The sequence below is a fragment of the Channa argus genome, chromosome 16 (genome assembly GCF_033026475.1).
Source record: "Channa argus isolate prfri chromosome 16, Channa argus male v1.0, whole genome shotgun sequence".
NCBI classification, from domain to species: domain Eukaryota; kingdom Metazoa; phylum Chordata; class Actinopteri; order Anabantiformes; family Channidae; genus Channa; species Channa argus.
Window position 1 is genome coordinate 20082324 of NC_090212.1, and position 15179 is coordinate 20097502.

General features: G+C 41.2%; 2 protein-coding genes across 3 annotated transcripts; both read right to left on the reverse strand.

Moving 5' to 3' along the window:
* Positions 1–267: 267 nt before the first annotated feature.
* Positions 268–7488, reverse strand: asmt2 (acetylserotonin O-methyltransferase 2). 2 transcript variants are annotated; one of them, XM_067479627.1, is made up of 9 exons: positions 7348–7488; positions 5974–6427; positions 4798–4972; positions 4098–4227; positions 3915–3983; positions 3706–3824; positions 3392–3529; positions 2401–2523; positions 268–2178 (listed from the first exon to the last, which is right to left on the reverse strand). In XM_067479627.1, the coding sequence occupies exons 2-9, from the start codon at positions 6052–6054 to the stop codon at positions 1967–1969; spliced, it is 1047 nt and encodes a 348-aa protein (XP_067335728.1). In that variant the 5' UTR covers positions 6055–6427; positions 7348–7488; the 3' UTR covers positions 268–1966. The 2 variants fall into 2 exon arrangements, with proteins under 2 accessions (XP_067335728.1, XP_067335729.1); XM_067479628.1 differs by lacking the exons at positions 3392–3529; positions 7348–7488 and having other exon boundaries at positions 5974–7282.
* pgrmc2 (progesterone receptor membrane component 2) lies at positions 7436–14201 on the reverse strand. The gene is made up of 3 exons (XM_067479629.1): positions 13818–14201; positions 11196–11351; positions 7436–9096 (listed from the first exon to the last, which is right to left on the reverse strand). The coding sequence occupies exons 1-3, from the start codon at positions 14158–14160 to the stop codon at positions 8999–9001; spliced, it is 597 nt and encodes a 198-aa protein (XP_067335730.1). The 5' UTR covers positions 14161–14201; the 3' UTR covers positions 7436–8998.
* Positions 14202–15179: the final 978 nt, after the last annotated feature.

Below are 15179 nucleotides of genomic sequence, written 5' to 3' on the forward strand. Positions count from 1 at the left end.
TTACTTATGCTAAAACAGTACATGATTTATTAACTTTTTCATTTTATTTGTATTGTATTGAATTATTGTGTTATGATGAAGGTAATGCTTTCCATGCGTTTTATATTTTCAAATGAAATCAAAAGAAGGAAACTGCAAAAAAAACCTGAAATTGCTCATGTGTGTCCAAGAGCAGAGGGAAGCACAGATACAGTCATCAGCAGGAGAAACAAGACTTTTTTTTCCCATCCCATGGAAAACTGCTACAACACAAGTCAAGGAGGAATATATGTGCATAGCTTTTAATAGTGATGAAACAACATGCGTCTGTGTGAGTTAATATGAAGGATGCAAGCTGTCTGCGTGTTCAGAGAAATGAGCACAAGACAGAAAACAAGCTTATGGTTCAGTTTTCATACAGTAAGTTTCTGTTGCACAACTCAAAAAAAAAAAAGAAATAAAATAAATATATCCTCAACTAAAGCTACATCATCAATGCTTCACTAACACTGTGATCTACTACTGCAGCAGTAAACTGACTTCTGGTGTAAGACAACATTATTTAAACGAATAAAACAATAAAATGCACCAAACTGTTTTGAACGGCAGTAAATTTCGTATTCAACCATTTTAATACACTGTGACTGAGGGAGAAAAAAGAAATGACAACTTTGTAGCAGCAGTAGGTGAATGATGGAGGCGAAGTGAGATTATGGTGAAGTCCTGCTGAGTCCTGCAACCTGAACTTATCACAGACAACAGCAAAGGAAACACACACACACATCACATAACATCACAACACAGTCTTCTTTTTTCTTCAGCTCAAAAATCACTTTTTCTTTGCAGTGCTTTGGTTTGATTTCTTACTATTTTGCTCGTGTAACAGACAGCAATGAAAATAAATCCATGCACACAAACTGAATCTGCTTCTTCCCAAAACAGATAAATAAAACCTTTAACAGCCAACTACACCTACATGAAGCCATCAAAGAGATCAGAGTGATGCAAAACTGAACATATATTCCTTGGGACACTCATCATGGCAGTTAAATTGCCTCACTGACCTTTAAATTAAATTTGACCCTTTCTTTCTTGCAGGCTTTATTAATTCTAATTATGTACAGAATTATGTACAGAAGTGCTGTAGGATGTGGTTGTGCCTGAAGCAAATAACCCAAAAACAGTAATAAACTATACTGTAATATTGAATATTGAAACAGTTTTTTACTGGATAGTTATGAAAAGTTCAAATCTGTCAAACTGGTTTGAAAGTTTTGAAATACACCTACACGATACTCCAGAAATATTAGATATCATAGGGACTATGAAAGGGACTAGAGAACCATCATTGCATTTATTACAAAAAAAAGAAATAACTGGCGTGAGCAGTTATGAGCAGTTTTGAGAAGATGGATCAGCTCACATCTGTCAGTTCAATATGAGTGGAGTATGGAGGAAAAATAATCCCCATGAATCCACAGTTTTTCATGTTTATATCATTGTGCTGATTAATAAAACAATATATGAAAATAGGAGATTCAGAAGTGCTGTTAAGAAGATGTTGTTACCTTTGGACAGAGCCAGACTGGCACCTTCCCACCAGTTGGTTAAGCTAACTGGGTGCTCACTGTGCCTTCAGATCTACTGTTTACATTATTCACATTAAACTCTGGACAAGTGTGTTATTTAATTTCTTTTGGATATTCTTAAATAAGGGGAAGCAAATATTTCTAACCGTTACTTATACAGGCGATTAGTGATTAAACGTGTAATGCAGCAGCAACGTCAATGTGATTTTTGAAAAACAAGCCGAACTGTACAAACACCACGTCTGAAAAGGTCACAGGGGGACGGCCGCAGCATTAAAGGGGAGACTGAACTATCATTCCAGCGTAGCCTAGTGTTTTGTGTTCCTGTCTTAACTTTTTAAAAAGCTTAAAAATGTTCTACTCTCATTTCTTTCCCAGACTTCTGGTGAACGCCTCCCTCATTTGATGGCCAAGATGGCGTCGTAGGACTTGCCGGTTCGGCAAACCTGGACGTTTTGAAAGCCGGCCTCGTTGAGCATGTGGACGTACTCAGATGGGGGCCGCTCCCGGCCCTCGGTCTGCACCAGCATGTTCAGGGAGAATATCTGAGCCATGACGGGGCCTCGCCTGTTCTCAAACAGCATGGCTTCCACCACCAGTGTGCCGCCACCTATAGGAAGCACGAACAAAGGTAGTGAATTCAACAGAGGATGTGTGTAATGAACACAGGAGCGGGGGTTTGGTATGTGTCACTATAAAGGTAGGTACAGGAGAAGATGGTGAGTGATTAAATGCATCGTAGATTTGAGATCAGGCGGACGTTTAGCTATAATTTTGAGAACCCATGCAAACGTGTATGATGTGTATATACTGTTCACATTCTTCAATGTACCTGGTTTACAGGTATCGTAGATCTTTTTCAGCAGTGGCAGGCACTTCTCTTCAGGCCAGTCGTGGATGACTCTTGCCAGCACGTAGAGGTCGGCATCAGGGAGTTCACCACTGAAGAAGTCACCTGAAGACAGGATGAGAGAAAACACGAGAGCTTTTAAATGTATAGTCAGCTCTGGTTTAGTTGAGCTGAATTTAATACAGACCTGCAAAGAATGTCTAGTCAGGAAGGTTACAAGGTTGTCAACTTAGTGTTCGTTTCGACGGCTACAGTTCTCCCACTGTGACTACACAGACGAATCAACAGTGCTCTAAAGCTGAGATTCAGAGTAGCTTTGGTAGCTGTTCTGGAGCTTTCAAGTCATCTGCAGATGACGTTTTTCAAACATGAGAGTAGAAGGGCTGAGAAAAAAATGTCCTGGAAAATGAAAACGTCATCACAGCCTGGTTAAATGCATCTGCTGATACAGTCATAAGCTGCATAACAGCTACTAAATGGACTAAATAGCACGACAGAAAACGTGCTATTAGCTTCCCTGACGCCTGTTTTTTTTACCACATATGCGTATGAAATATTCCCCAAAGTCCGGTCTACAGTAGGTCGGTGGTACTACTAATGAGGGGCCAGAGGAAAAGGCTGATAGAAGCTGTGTGTAGTCTTGTGTACAGTTAAAATACTGTATATATAATTTAGGGTGCAGTGCCTCTTAAATAAAGAATGAGCTAGTTCTAGCAGGTGTTCCTAATAAACTGGCAGTTCCCAGGGCCACACCCTGTTGCAAATAACCACTGACACACTATTCGAGTATACTAATTACAAGTGCATACAATATATACAGTTAGAGTATGAGCAGATACTATCTAACTTACATCCAGTACTTACAGTACTTACTCTTGCTTTGATAATCTACCTGTGACTTTTGTGCAGAGTTGCGGTTAATTCGTAAAGTGATCACCCAGTAAATCTTCATGCAAAGCGGCAGAAGTCTCACCGGTTTGGAAGGCAACCGCATCGTTCTCCTGAGAGAAATGTTTCCGGGCCGTTTCTACCACCTGCGGGAGGTCAAACACTGTGACGGAGGAGGATGGATACACCTTTGCCATCTCACGGGCTAAAGCACCAGTGCAGCCTGGGAGTTACTCAGACAGAGAGATGTCAGAACAGCCAATAAAGGGGGTGTTAAGGTCTGACACACTGCATATTAATTAACATGATGGAGACACAGATGTGTACGAACATAAAGCACATTTGACATGAACAATACTGATGCCGGTGAGTGTCAACAGTAAGTTCACAGCCTCTGACCTCCGAGATCTACTATCGTCTGGAAGCAGGAGAGGCTGAACGCTGTTGCGATGTCATGTCCGTCGAGAATCCACGAGTTGTTCATCAGACCCATGAATTTCAGCATCTCCTCCTCCGACCTGGGAGGCGCAAAAACCACGTACATTTTAATGCTGCACGTTCATAAAATGACATAAACAAGCACCCGAAGAAGCAAAATCAACACCAACCTGTAAATAACTTGGAAAAAATCCTCTGGCAAATGGCCGAAGGTCTTTTCATTTTGATTCTTTCCCTCCCTGTGTGGGAAAAAAAAAAAAAAAACACTGTTTGAACTTGTGGAGAAGATGTTAATTGATTTTAAACTTAAGCCATGTTGCAGATGCATGGTGTCTCCGTTTGAACTCACTAACCTGACGGCATCCAGCAGGTTGTTCCACAGTGGGTAGATGGTTTGGGATTGGTAGATGATCATGTCGTGGAGAGACTTGCTGCTGCCTTTGGCCAGGTAAAGGTTGGCCACATCAGTGCTGCTGTACAAAGCTGTTTTTCCAAAAGAAAATCACACCAGAACAACTACCAAGAGGGTTCTGAGGTGAGATTTACAAGCCCAATTCAAAAAGAGTTGGGAGGATGTGGCAGGGGCAACAAAAGGCTGGAAAAGTAACTGCCATAAATCCAAAACGAATGGAGGAGAATTTGAAAAGTAATTATATAAATATAAATAAGTGGAGAATTTGAATAAGTTCTTTATGTTCTATAATATACGTTTTTCACATCATACCAACTTTTTTGAATTGGGGTTGTAGTTTATTAAAAACAAAAAGTCTTCCAAGGTCAAGAACAAACAGACAAAATACACGTTTGAGCCCATATGGACAGAACTTCATTCAACTTGAGTAACAAATTTCAAGTTCTATTTGTCAGAGCACTTTTTTAGGTAAGTACTTTCACTTCTATGGAGGATATTTACTGAGTTATGAAAGCAGATGGTAAACAGTCGCACACAGTTCTAATATTTGTGTCCACATACCTTTGGCCATATATATATTGATAAACCAAAGCTAATGCAGTGGCTCCTTCTTTCAGGCGCCGTCACTTCCTCGTCCTCACCTTTTCCATCCGTGGTCTCCACCTCCAGGATTTCGAGGCCCACCAGGGCGTCCAGCAGCCTCTCCGTCCCGTCCACGTTGGCGCTCAGCTCCCGGGCCACGCGCTCGGCACTCAGAGGCTCCTGGGACTTCAGCAGGAGGTCAAACACTCCCAGCTCACAGGCCGAAAATATCGCCTGAAGGCGTGAAACACGCAGTGCGGTCAAATCAGCAGCCTGGCTCACAGCAGGAGCAAAGTTGTCCAGACTGGAAAACCTTAACTGTTGGACAGATCATGAGGTGTTTCCACAGATACCTGTGGCTCGTTCAGGAGAGTCTGCAACACCTGAAATGACCCTCTGACTTTTCCTCTGTAGTAAGTAACTAAGTACATTTCCTCAAGTACTACACTTGGGTACAATTTTGCAGTACTTGTTCTTTACTGGATTATTTCCATTTAAGGCTACTTTTACTTTTACTTCACTACAATTCAGGGAAAGATATTGTACTTTTACTCCCATACGTGTAATACAGAGTGTCAGTTACTGCTAACTTTTTGCAGATGTATATTCTTCATACAAAATGTATTAATACATTATGATGTATTATTAGGACCTGGTTATGTGTCAGTACATAAATTGGTTAAAATCTGCTCTAACGTTACTAACTGTGCTGCTCTCGTTCCACACTAAGTCGCTTGGTACCATTAACTTTTATTTTTAGATATTTGTATTTGGTTTTCATGTTCATGCCAAAAACTTTCGATATACACTAAAAACATCTGGAATACTACATTTATTTTATGAACTGCATCAAATTCAGTACTATTTCAAATACACAGCTTTCTTTATGGAGTAACTGCAACTTGTTTATTTTCTGTAAAAACACGTACTTTTCTGCATACTTCTGTGTACTTCCTCCACATCTGATTATCCCTACTACTATTAATAATAATAACAATAACAACAATAAAGGGACAAAGCAGGTTTACAAGGGGCTTCGCGGGGAATAAAACAGTGTGGACAGTTTAAAGTCCAATAGCACAATTTACAGGACAAAAACACATTTAGCAAAAGAAAGGATGCAGATAATGAAGACACTGGCTGCTGAGCCAAAACACACATTTTCCAAAACCCGACCAACAATGATGGAGCCACATGTTGGCTCAGACCGGACGGACGGACACTAACACCGTTACCTTTGACACTCGGAAGCCGTTGACATACTCCAGGAGTCGGAACGGATAGTCCAGCTCGCTCTGGGACATGTGCTCGGCCATCACAGCCCTGCGGACGGGGACACGAACCAAAACACAGCCGGTCCAACGTCACTGTCTGTGTTTCAATGTGGATGCGCCTCTTTGGATCGACGCTCACCCGGTTTTGTCGCCTGGAAAGCAGCGGCTGAGTTGAGCCGATGCTCGGCTGTGAGGCAGATAGAATCCGGGGGTGAATTGCGAGTTTTGGTTTCAGCCAAGATGTCGGCGCAACATCGGCGGGTGACAAGCAGCGCTGCTCCGGGTCGTAAAGCGCTGTGGAGACGCTCTAACACAGCGGGGATAGTCTGAAGGAAACACACACACACACACGGATCCTGAAGTGTGTCGGTGCACTTCCGGGATCAACCGGGGCACCAAAGGAGGCGCTGTTGAGCTGCGGTTGGCCGCAATAATAAAGGACATCATAAACAAAAAGACGGAAAACATTAGTAAAAGATACCAACAAAGCGGATTTCTGCACTTTTTTCCCCACTTGTAATAATTTATCCATTTACCAATTTTTTTTATTCATTTCTGCAGTATTGTATTTCTGTCTATGTATTATTTTACTATTTACAACTAATACCACATACTCGCACAGAACAATATTCAATTTCAATATTCCCCTCAAAATATGACTACCTGTTATCTAAAGCACATCCCGTGGTCTCACGTGCTAAGGCAGAAAAAAATCTTTAGATTTTATTTTAATGCTACCTTGGTATTTTAGTGATACACATTCATATGTGCATATAGTTTTCCCAATATATTAGATTCAATGCTCCCATTAATGAAGAATAGGAAATATTTAGCTTTTTAAAATTATTTATAAAAATAACATACATTATGTGGTAAATAAAATTGCCCTTTTTGTTTCCTCCCTTTACGACCCTACACTTCCCATTTGGGGACATATAAGCTCATCAATAATATCTTACTACTACAATGGAAATTTTAAGAAAGTTACTATTAATAGCCTCAAACACAAAAAGTGTTTGCTTCAACATTTCATTTTTCAGTTTGTTGTGTTATCCGCATTCATCCACCATCATTTGTTTCGCCATGATGCGACTGGCATTTCAGCTCATTCCCATTATCAAATGCTCTGCATCATTTTTTGTGCTTGTTTGAGACTGTTAATTACCAAATGTTTTAAGATACCAGAAAACACTGCAGGCCTACAGAAAAAGTAATAATCACTATGACGATGACTTCCATTTATTTGCTTCTCCTCCAACTTTACACTTCCCACAGCATCAATGCCGGCAGTGCTTCTCTAAAGCCTCATTGTGGAAAAGCAGGAATGATACATACCTGTAAACTTTTTAATGAGCTATGAAATTTTCTTTGTAGGGTTTCAATCGCTGGTCTCTTAAAGCAAATAAATTACAGAAATCTTCAATTATTAACCAAATTGATTTATTATGCATGAACAAATCCCTTCCTGCCTCTGTCACACACGCACACACACACACACACCCAACATTTAAATACACGACGTGGTGGGAATTCGGCATAGCTCACTTTGTTGTTGCACATGCTTTGATAAAATGATAGATATATTTACAGGATAAGCAACGTCTCCGAAAAGGATTTGCAAGAATAGCTCCCGGTCCCGCCCTGCAGCACTTTGTAATGCTATTTTTTGTTGAGGGGGAAATTCACCCACATTTAAAAATAAGTTCAGAACTGAAAGAAAAGGGGGGGAAAAAAACCAACAAACAAAAAGGAAAAAAAAAAAAAACAAAAAAAAAAAACACAAACAATGGGGGTTTTGGCCAATACGACACAGCATTATACATATATGGAGTTCATCGACTACATAAATATGGCAGTAACACTGAGTAATTTGTATGGTCTATTTACAATGTGGGGAAATATTATAGTCTGTGCGTGAACGACTGACAGAACGTATGCCTTCTTTGAAGTCTGGGGAACTGAGTCTAGGAAAAACGGACACCTACGTCCCTCCACTCACCTCCTCCATTACACCGATCAGGACTGACTTAACAAACAAAATAAGGCACAATTAATACTTGGACCATTTTCAGGGGGAATCTACAGACGTACAGCTGGCTTGTGAGGCATGTAAACAATTGCGTCGTTTGATTAGGACTGTCTTTTTATCACCTTCCCTTTGTTTTCCCAATCAGTGATTCAGTCCGTCTGGTGTGATTCAAAACAGGTGTCATTTGGCGAGGACCTTTGACTCCCACCCCCCCACCACCCACACACTTCAAACCCGTCCCTCCCTCCCATCCTCAATGCTACTCAACAACTACAATCACATGGTGACAAACAAAGAAAACTAGTAGTGCATTCACTACAAATGCAACAAGAAAGTGTGATGCCTGCCAACAGCATTGCCCTGCTGCCCAACGAGTGGGTGGGTGGGGGGGTATCGAACAAAAAACACAAACAAAAGTTTCCCAGAACTGATTGATAATCTGTTCAAAGCTGAAGCATCTTCAGTTGCAATGTGACAAAACAAAAGGTAAAAAGAGACAAATATCTGCTCCCCCATCCCGATCCACTTGACCATCTTTGACCAGTGCGTTTCTCTGACCACGTCTGACCAACCTCTACCCAGCACTCAGCGGCGACCACAGTGACCACACGTCCACCCCCTGGAAATGACTAAAACATTTTGTGTTTTGGTTCAAATACATCTAATGGGACAACCCCGTGGCCCCCTCCCCCAGACGCTGTCTTTAAAAAAAAAAAAAAAAAAAAAAAAGAAGAAGAAGAAAAGCCCCTCATTTCCATTTGTTTTTTTGTTGGTGGTAATCTTCTCAGAATGAAGAGAGAGGGGGGGGACTTGAGTCCTGCCCTCACGGAACAGCCATGGCACTGCACAGATTCAAGAGATGAAGAGTTTGGGAAGTGGGGGGTGTGGGGGTGGGGGGTGGGGTGGTCTGTTGCAGCTGTTTGGGGCTCCTGGCTTTGGTCGATGAGATGGAACTGCTCAGTCATGTTTCAGGTGGTCTTTGATGTCCTCCTCATCCGTGTACTCCGACGGCTCGTCTCCGGGCTTCAGCAACCTCCCAACATAATCATATTTTTCTGCAAGACATTTCAGTAAAAAGAGACCAAATGGAAGTGAATCATGAAATGTAGTGAGTGGAGCAACACAGAGATTTTTGGCAACGGTAGCTTTCAAAAGTTAATCAAGGCTGGAGCCTGTCCCAGCTGTCCCTGGGCGGGAGGCAGGGTGCACCCAGCTCCCATGAAATTAAACTTCAAGTGCAGGAGAGTGGCCACTTCATCAAATATGGTTTGGTGCTTGTCCATAAATCTCACCAATGCACTCCGTGCACGTCACTGTTTCAATGTTCTAGCTGGACCCCATCCGAGTCTTTTAACATTTCGTTTAGACACTTATCGACCTACATTAAATAAATTAAATATGTGTCTGACACGGTCAAATAACAGCTGTAATATAATCTATAATATTTTCTGACACACCTTATTTTTCCAGGAGCTTCATAATCCAAACACTGAAATTAGGTTATTTTCTCACTGAATTAAAACACAGCTTGAATTCTAAAGAAAATGTAATTAAAACTCTGACGTGAGAAGCTAAAACCAGCAGATAATTGACCTTCGCAGAATATAATCAGAGTTGCACAATTCTGTTCAATTCACCAATTTATTAATTACCAACCGGTTTCATTTAGCTCATCTTTCTTCACCCAGTAGGTTTGCCCCCAACATCAGAGACGAACTCTCAGAGCTGCCGGCGTGATAAACAACAATGCTGCGAGTAATTTACTGACATCGACCATCATGATTTAATCTGTCACCAACTTCGAAAGCCTCCCAGCTGTAATTGTGTTCTGTGCACCAACTGTACTTACAGCACGTCTCCAGAGACGTGTCATTGAAGTAATCCGAGGCCCGACATTACTTGAAGGGTTTCAATCCAAAATTAGATGCCAGAGATAGAAATCAACTCTAGCCCCATGCTCAAATCAAACACTGGATTTGAGCTAAGCCGGAACCGAGTAAACGTTTAGAATTTCAGAAGAGTTTCGTTCACACGTTGAGAACAAAATATTCATGTGGCCAAACAAAATGTAGGAGTCTCTGCAATCAAGGCTTTGGCTTCCTTTCAGTTTCATTGTTTCCTGTTTTAACTGCTTTTCAACAGATGTGGCGGAAGGAGATATTTTTAGTTTGGGTTTATGGAACATCCCAAATGCACTCCGAACTTTAGGAACACAATTCCCTGATTTTACTGCTGAAACGGACGTTTTAGTGTCCACTTCTTTTTTTAAGTGACGATGTCAAAAAGTCACTGGTTTCGTGGTTTGAAATGTGAATATTTTTGGTTTTTCTTAACCGAACATGACAGTAAACGTAAGTAGGGCTGGAACTAACAAGTGTTTTCACAACTGATTCATCTCACAGAAATGTCCCCCAATTTATTTACTGATCTATAAAATACTGCGAGATGCTGTACTATTTATTGTAATATTTTCTAAGCTTACAGCTGTAAAGTACACGTATACTGGTCTTCCAATGGTGGGATTCCCTGACAATGGATTTGTTTCTAAATGATCTATATGAGGTTTGTCAAGAAACTCCATAAACCCTGTAGTGGCTGAAAAAGTCAGGTATAGCTGCTTTTAAGAAGATTTAAGTAGATTTTGATGTTTTTATCGACAAAAATGACACTACAACAACAACTGGGCAATAAGAAATTGTGGTGGGAATTTTTTAACAGTTCTACGATATATTGGTGGCTAAAAACCAATTTAATTATTCAAAAAATAATTGGCAGATTAACCATTTGCTGGGGTACAAAGAAAAACGGAACTTCTCTACTAATACTACTGTATTCTGTACTTTCAACAGAAATTGTCCTAACTTAAAAAAACACACACACAAAAAAAAAAAAAAAAAAAAAAAAAAAAAAAAGTGAATTTACAAGAACTAACAACTACAGAAAACCCTAGTCAGTTTTACTTCACACTTTTTGCACTGCACTGTTTGGCATTTTTGTATCATCCGACCTGACTATATACCGCAGAGGCAGACAGAAGACACTGAAGGACGGCTGATGAACATGATCCATCTGTAAAATCTGAGGCAAATCAATACCACAGGAGGGTTTTGTCTGCTGGAAACACTTCTCTGTGGGAGCTGGAAAACAAGCCTACCCATGAACTGCATCTCCCACTCCCTCACGCTCTCCATCTGTACAGCGGTGAGGTCTGACAAGTCGTCGTATTCGTCCCTCAGGGCGTCTTTTTCCAAGCAGAAAGTGGCCAGCCCTCTTGAAGCATCACGGCCTGCGAAAATGCCGTAAGGCCCATCTGAGGGATAATAACAGAGTAATAAGTGTTTAGTAGGGTTTCCTGTGTTATCATCCACATCACAGCTTAACAGTTGTTCTGAATGGAACTCAGTGCAGTTTTTTTAGATGCTGTCTGAGTTTTGGGAACACGACACACAGATGAGTTTCTATGCCTAAATTCAACTGACACCCTGTACTTTCAACATTTCACACTGTTTCAAACGGATTTACCAAGAAAAAAAAAAGTCAACAGTCATCGCCAAGCAACAAGTAAACCCACTGCGTTTCCCTTGTGTCATGTGACTGAATTCTAGATCGGATATGCTCCTCTTTTTTTAAAAAAAAAGGATCGTTGACTGTGACTAAGCACATCACTATGCTTATATTAGAGAGGGAATATTTATAAATATATTAGTCATATTGTGACATGAAATGTGATACGGCATGGATGCGTTTGATGGTCTCGAAACCTGCAGTCGAGTTAAATTACAGCAGCAAACGTTCGTCAATTAGTCAAGTGCTGAAGTGTTAGAAAATGCCAATGGATTTTCTGTCAGTTATTAATTTGTTATTTTCATGCAAACATGGTGAAACATTAATCGGCTCCAGACAGAAAATAATATGCATACTTCCATTATTTCTGACAGTTTTGTAAACACATATACTTGACTGCAGAAATAATTGGCTAATTAAACCACGAGAACAACAGCCCATTGTGGAATATTAAGATTTCTTTGACCATTACCTGGTGTTTTACAGCCCAAACACTCAGAAGACGTTTTGAGAAAAATAATCAGCAGATTATATGAATTTGTGTTTTTGTCGTAGCTTGTTCTCAGCTGACATACACAAAGACACAAAGAGTCCCTTCAAAACTGGTGATAGTCAGTCTATAATAAACCTTCCAAACATTGTTCCACGCCCCCCCTAAAAGTTTTAAATCTTTCATCATCCTCCTACATCATCTGACCCGCATGTGAAAACTCTGCAGGCCCTCAGGTTTTATGCTTTTAATTGTGCAACAGAAAACACCAAAAACCTCAGTCCAGTGTTCACATCACTGCGATGCCTTATCGCTTCAAAGATTAGATGTGCTGTTACTCTGCATAACTAACCGATCAGGTATTTTACAGATAAAAAGCACTAATCCCATTTGACAACAAGCTTAGTGTATCACAAGGCAACACGATATTGTCATGATATTTTTTTGGAATTACTATACATAATTAGGATTACGAAATGTTACAACAAAGGAGGAAACTGCTGAGCCCTATCTATACCTGAATGTGTGACACCTTGTGACAGCTCCTACTGGACTCTCCTCCAACCAGCGTCACAGAGCTGCAGCTAACGGTTGGTGTTATTACAGGCTAATACTTAGGTCAGAAATGTCAAACGCATGCATTTAGCTGCTTGTTCTCAAAACCCCCAAACATTTTCTCTTTTAAAAAAAGCAGCAAATTCTTACTTTTCAGACGCTGAGCATAAAAAGAAAAACTTTACTCACACCAGACTTAAAACCGATCACTGAGGCAAACTCTGAATTATTTGTTGTCAACACACGTACCCCATCAATCCACTTACCTACCTGGGGACTAAGTCCAATGCCATGAACATCAGCGACACAATGTAAGATATGGCCCTTCCAACGGCCTCTAAATCCATGTGTCATAGTTTTGCGGGCTGGACAGACCCTGGGGCCCACTTGGCTCAGTGCTGGCGGTGTGGAATAGCAGATGTGACACATGAGGCTGGTGGAAATGTGTCTGAATAATTATAGTTTGCTGCAGAGTTGATGGGCGAGTCTGCCAGGTCAGTGAAAATGTGGAGGAGGCTAGGCTTGCATTTCTATATAAATATGTATTTAAAAATGGAATTAAAGACGCGTTGGGAAGTTAAAAACAAAATGAACCTTTAAATAAATACGCATACGATGCTTCTCTCTTCCATCAGCTGCAATTTATGGTTTTAAGTCTGCACGTTGATTGCAAATACACACTGCTTGCTTCTACATTGGCAGTTACCAATAAAGATCAATGTGCAACATTAGTGCACACTTTCCCCTGTGCGTGTAGAGTGAATCCCAACACTGTACACATGTGGCGGCTCCAGATCAGACAGCCACGGCGGAGTTTGTTTGTGTGCACGTCAACGAGCTAACGGCTAACATTAGCAGGCTGCAAAACTACTCCCCGGGTTGAAGTGCTTAACAACAGGTTTTCAGAGGTTTAGTGTGCATAAAAATAAAGTTTAGTGGTGTCTAAATGTCATCACACCAGTCGCGCCACCCAAGGCAGCCGTGCTACTTAGCTAACAGCTAGCATCCCATTCAAAAACATAGACAAAGCCAAACAGCTAACGTTAGCTAGCTAAGCTAACCCCAACGGTTTGCGCCCAAATGCTTGATCAGGACAACTCACTACAAGCGGGGACATGTCACAGCTCTAGCAGTCGTCAACTGCCGTTCTACCCACTGCCCGCTCACCTTTCCCGTAAAACTTTTTGCCGCTTGTCACGTCGAAGATCTTCATGTTGACGGCCATCAGGATGCGGGGGTTTTGGAGTCCGTCGTACTCCCGCAACTGCTCCAGAGTGAAGTCCCGTCTCCTCATCTTGGGAAGCGCCGAGGCCTCGTCGCCCTGGGCCGCGTCGGAGCCAAGTCGTCTTCCCCACCGCCGGTACACCAACAGACACACCGCAACCACCAGAACCAAAATACTGATATTCAGCAACATCCCGCCGAGGCCGAGCCCGTCCGACTCATCAGCTGCCCCCTGCCCGCCGCTAGTGTCAACTGGTCCGCTCGAACTGTCTCCATCGTCCGCCATACTGCACTGTTAGCGCCTACCCGCCCCTGGCCAATGCTGCGTTCACGTCCGCTCGGGAACAGCGCAACCACTAGTTGAGCGAGCGTACAGCCTCAGTACACGGGGTTCGTGGGGGGACAATACGGGGCTGCAATTAACGAGTATCTGCAAAATCGACCACTTTACTGGTTGATTTCTTCATTAACCAATTAGTCGACTTTTCTAGATACACAGATGTGTATGCAACGTGCATTCTTTTGAAATATCTTGTGACGGAAGAAACGTTGAATTAAAACCCACTGATGTTTACTTTAAAACATAACTACAACTTTCACAGTAGTTAACCTAGAAGCAAAACTTTGCTAAATGCATATGCAACACATTTTGATATCACACTTTTTAAAATACTTTAGCGTCAAATGTATTTTGACATTAAAAGGAGTAAACAAAAGAGCAGCTTACAGATTTTTTTTTCATTTTCCATTTCTGTAAATTTGTAAGTTAGCAACATTTTTCTTTATATTACTGACAACAAATGTATGCCCTAGTTTATCTTGTTGCAATATAAAATATCCCAAACTGATTAACGAAGTAAAGCAAACAAGTATATTTTAGAGGGAATATGATTTTGTTTTACAATACAAAAGTGAAAAGGAGGGTATAATATCATTAGCCATGCAACATAAATGCAAGTGTCTTGTTTTGCATTCTTGTGTGTTTTGTCATCTTATAATTATTATTCTAGATGATTGCCAAATTAAACTCTTTAAGAACCACTACAAAAACTAGTCACTGGTTTGCTTGTGAAACACCACCCATATGCAGCCAACATGCCATCTGCAGCTATTCCAGTTATCGCTTGACAGGTACCAAGGCCTAGATTCTATTACTAAGTGGAGGTTTTCGAGCGACACGTGAACGCAGCAAAACACCAGCCCACCAGGTTTGAGACTGGAGTCCTGATGATTTTTGTCCCCTTAGCAAGACCCGTGGTGCATTTGGCTGCCAGCAACCTTTAATAAGTTGTTCAGTTACCTTCC

What these genes read in the sequence shown, in the direction of transcription:
- pgrmc2 (XM_067479629.1), bottom strand. Translation starts at nt 14,160, where the DNA reads ATGGCGGACGATGGAGACAGTTCGAGCGGACCAGTTGACACTAGCGGC. An exon ending in CAAAAAGTTTTACGGGAAAG is followed by an intron (nt 11,352 to 13,817) that starts GTGAGCGGGCAG and finishes ATTATCCCTCAG; the next exon opens with ATGGGCCTTACGGCATTTTC. An exon ending in GTGGGAGATGCAGTTCATGG is followed by an intron (nt 9,097 to 11,195) that starts GTAGGCTTGTTT and finishes AATGTCTTGCAG; the next exon opens with AAAAATATGATTATGTTGGG.
- asmt2 (XM_067479627.1), bottom strand. Translation starts at nt 6,054, where the DNA reads ATGGCCGAGCACATGTCCCAGAGCGAGCTGGACTATCCGTTCCGACTC. An exon ending in AACCTGCTGGATGCCGTCAG is followed by an intron (nt 3,984 to 4,097) that starts GTTAGTGAGTTC and finishes TTTCCCACACAG; the next exon opens with GGAGGGAAAGAATCAAAATG. An exon ending in TTTTTCCAAGTTATTTACAG is followed by an intron (nt 3,825 to 3,914) that starts GTTGGTGTTGAT and finishes TGCGCCTCCCAG; the next exon opens with GTCGGAGGAGGAGATGCTGA.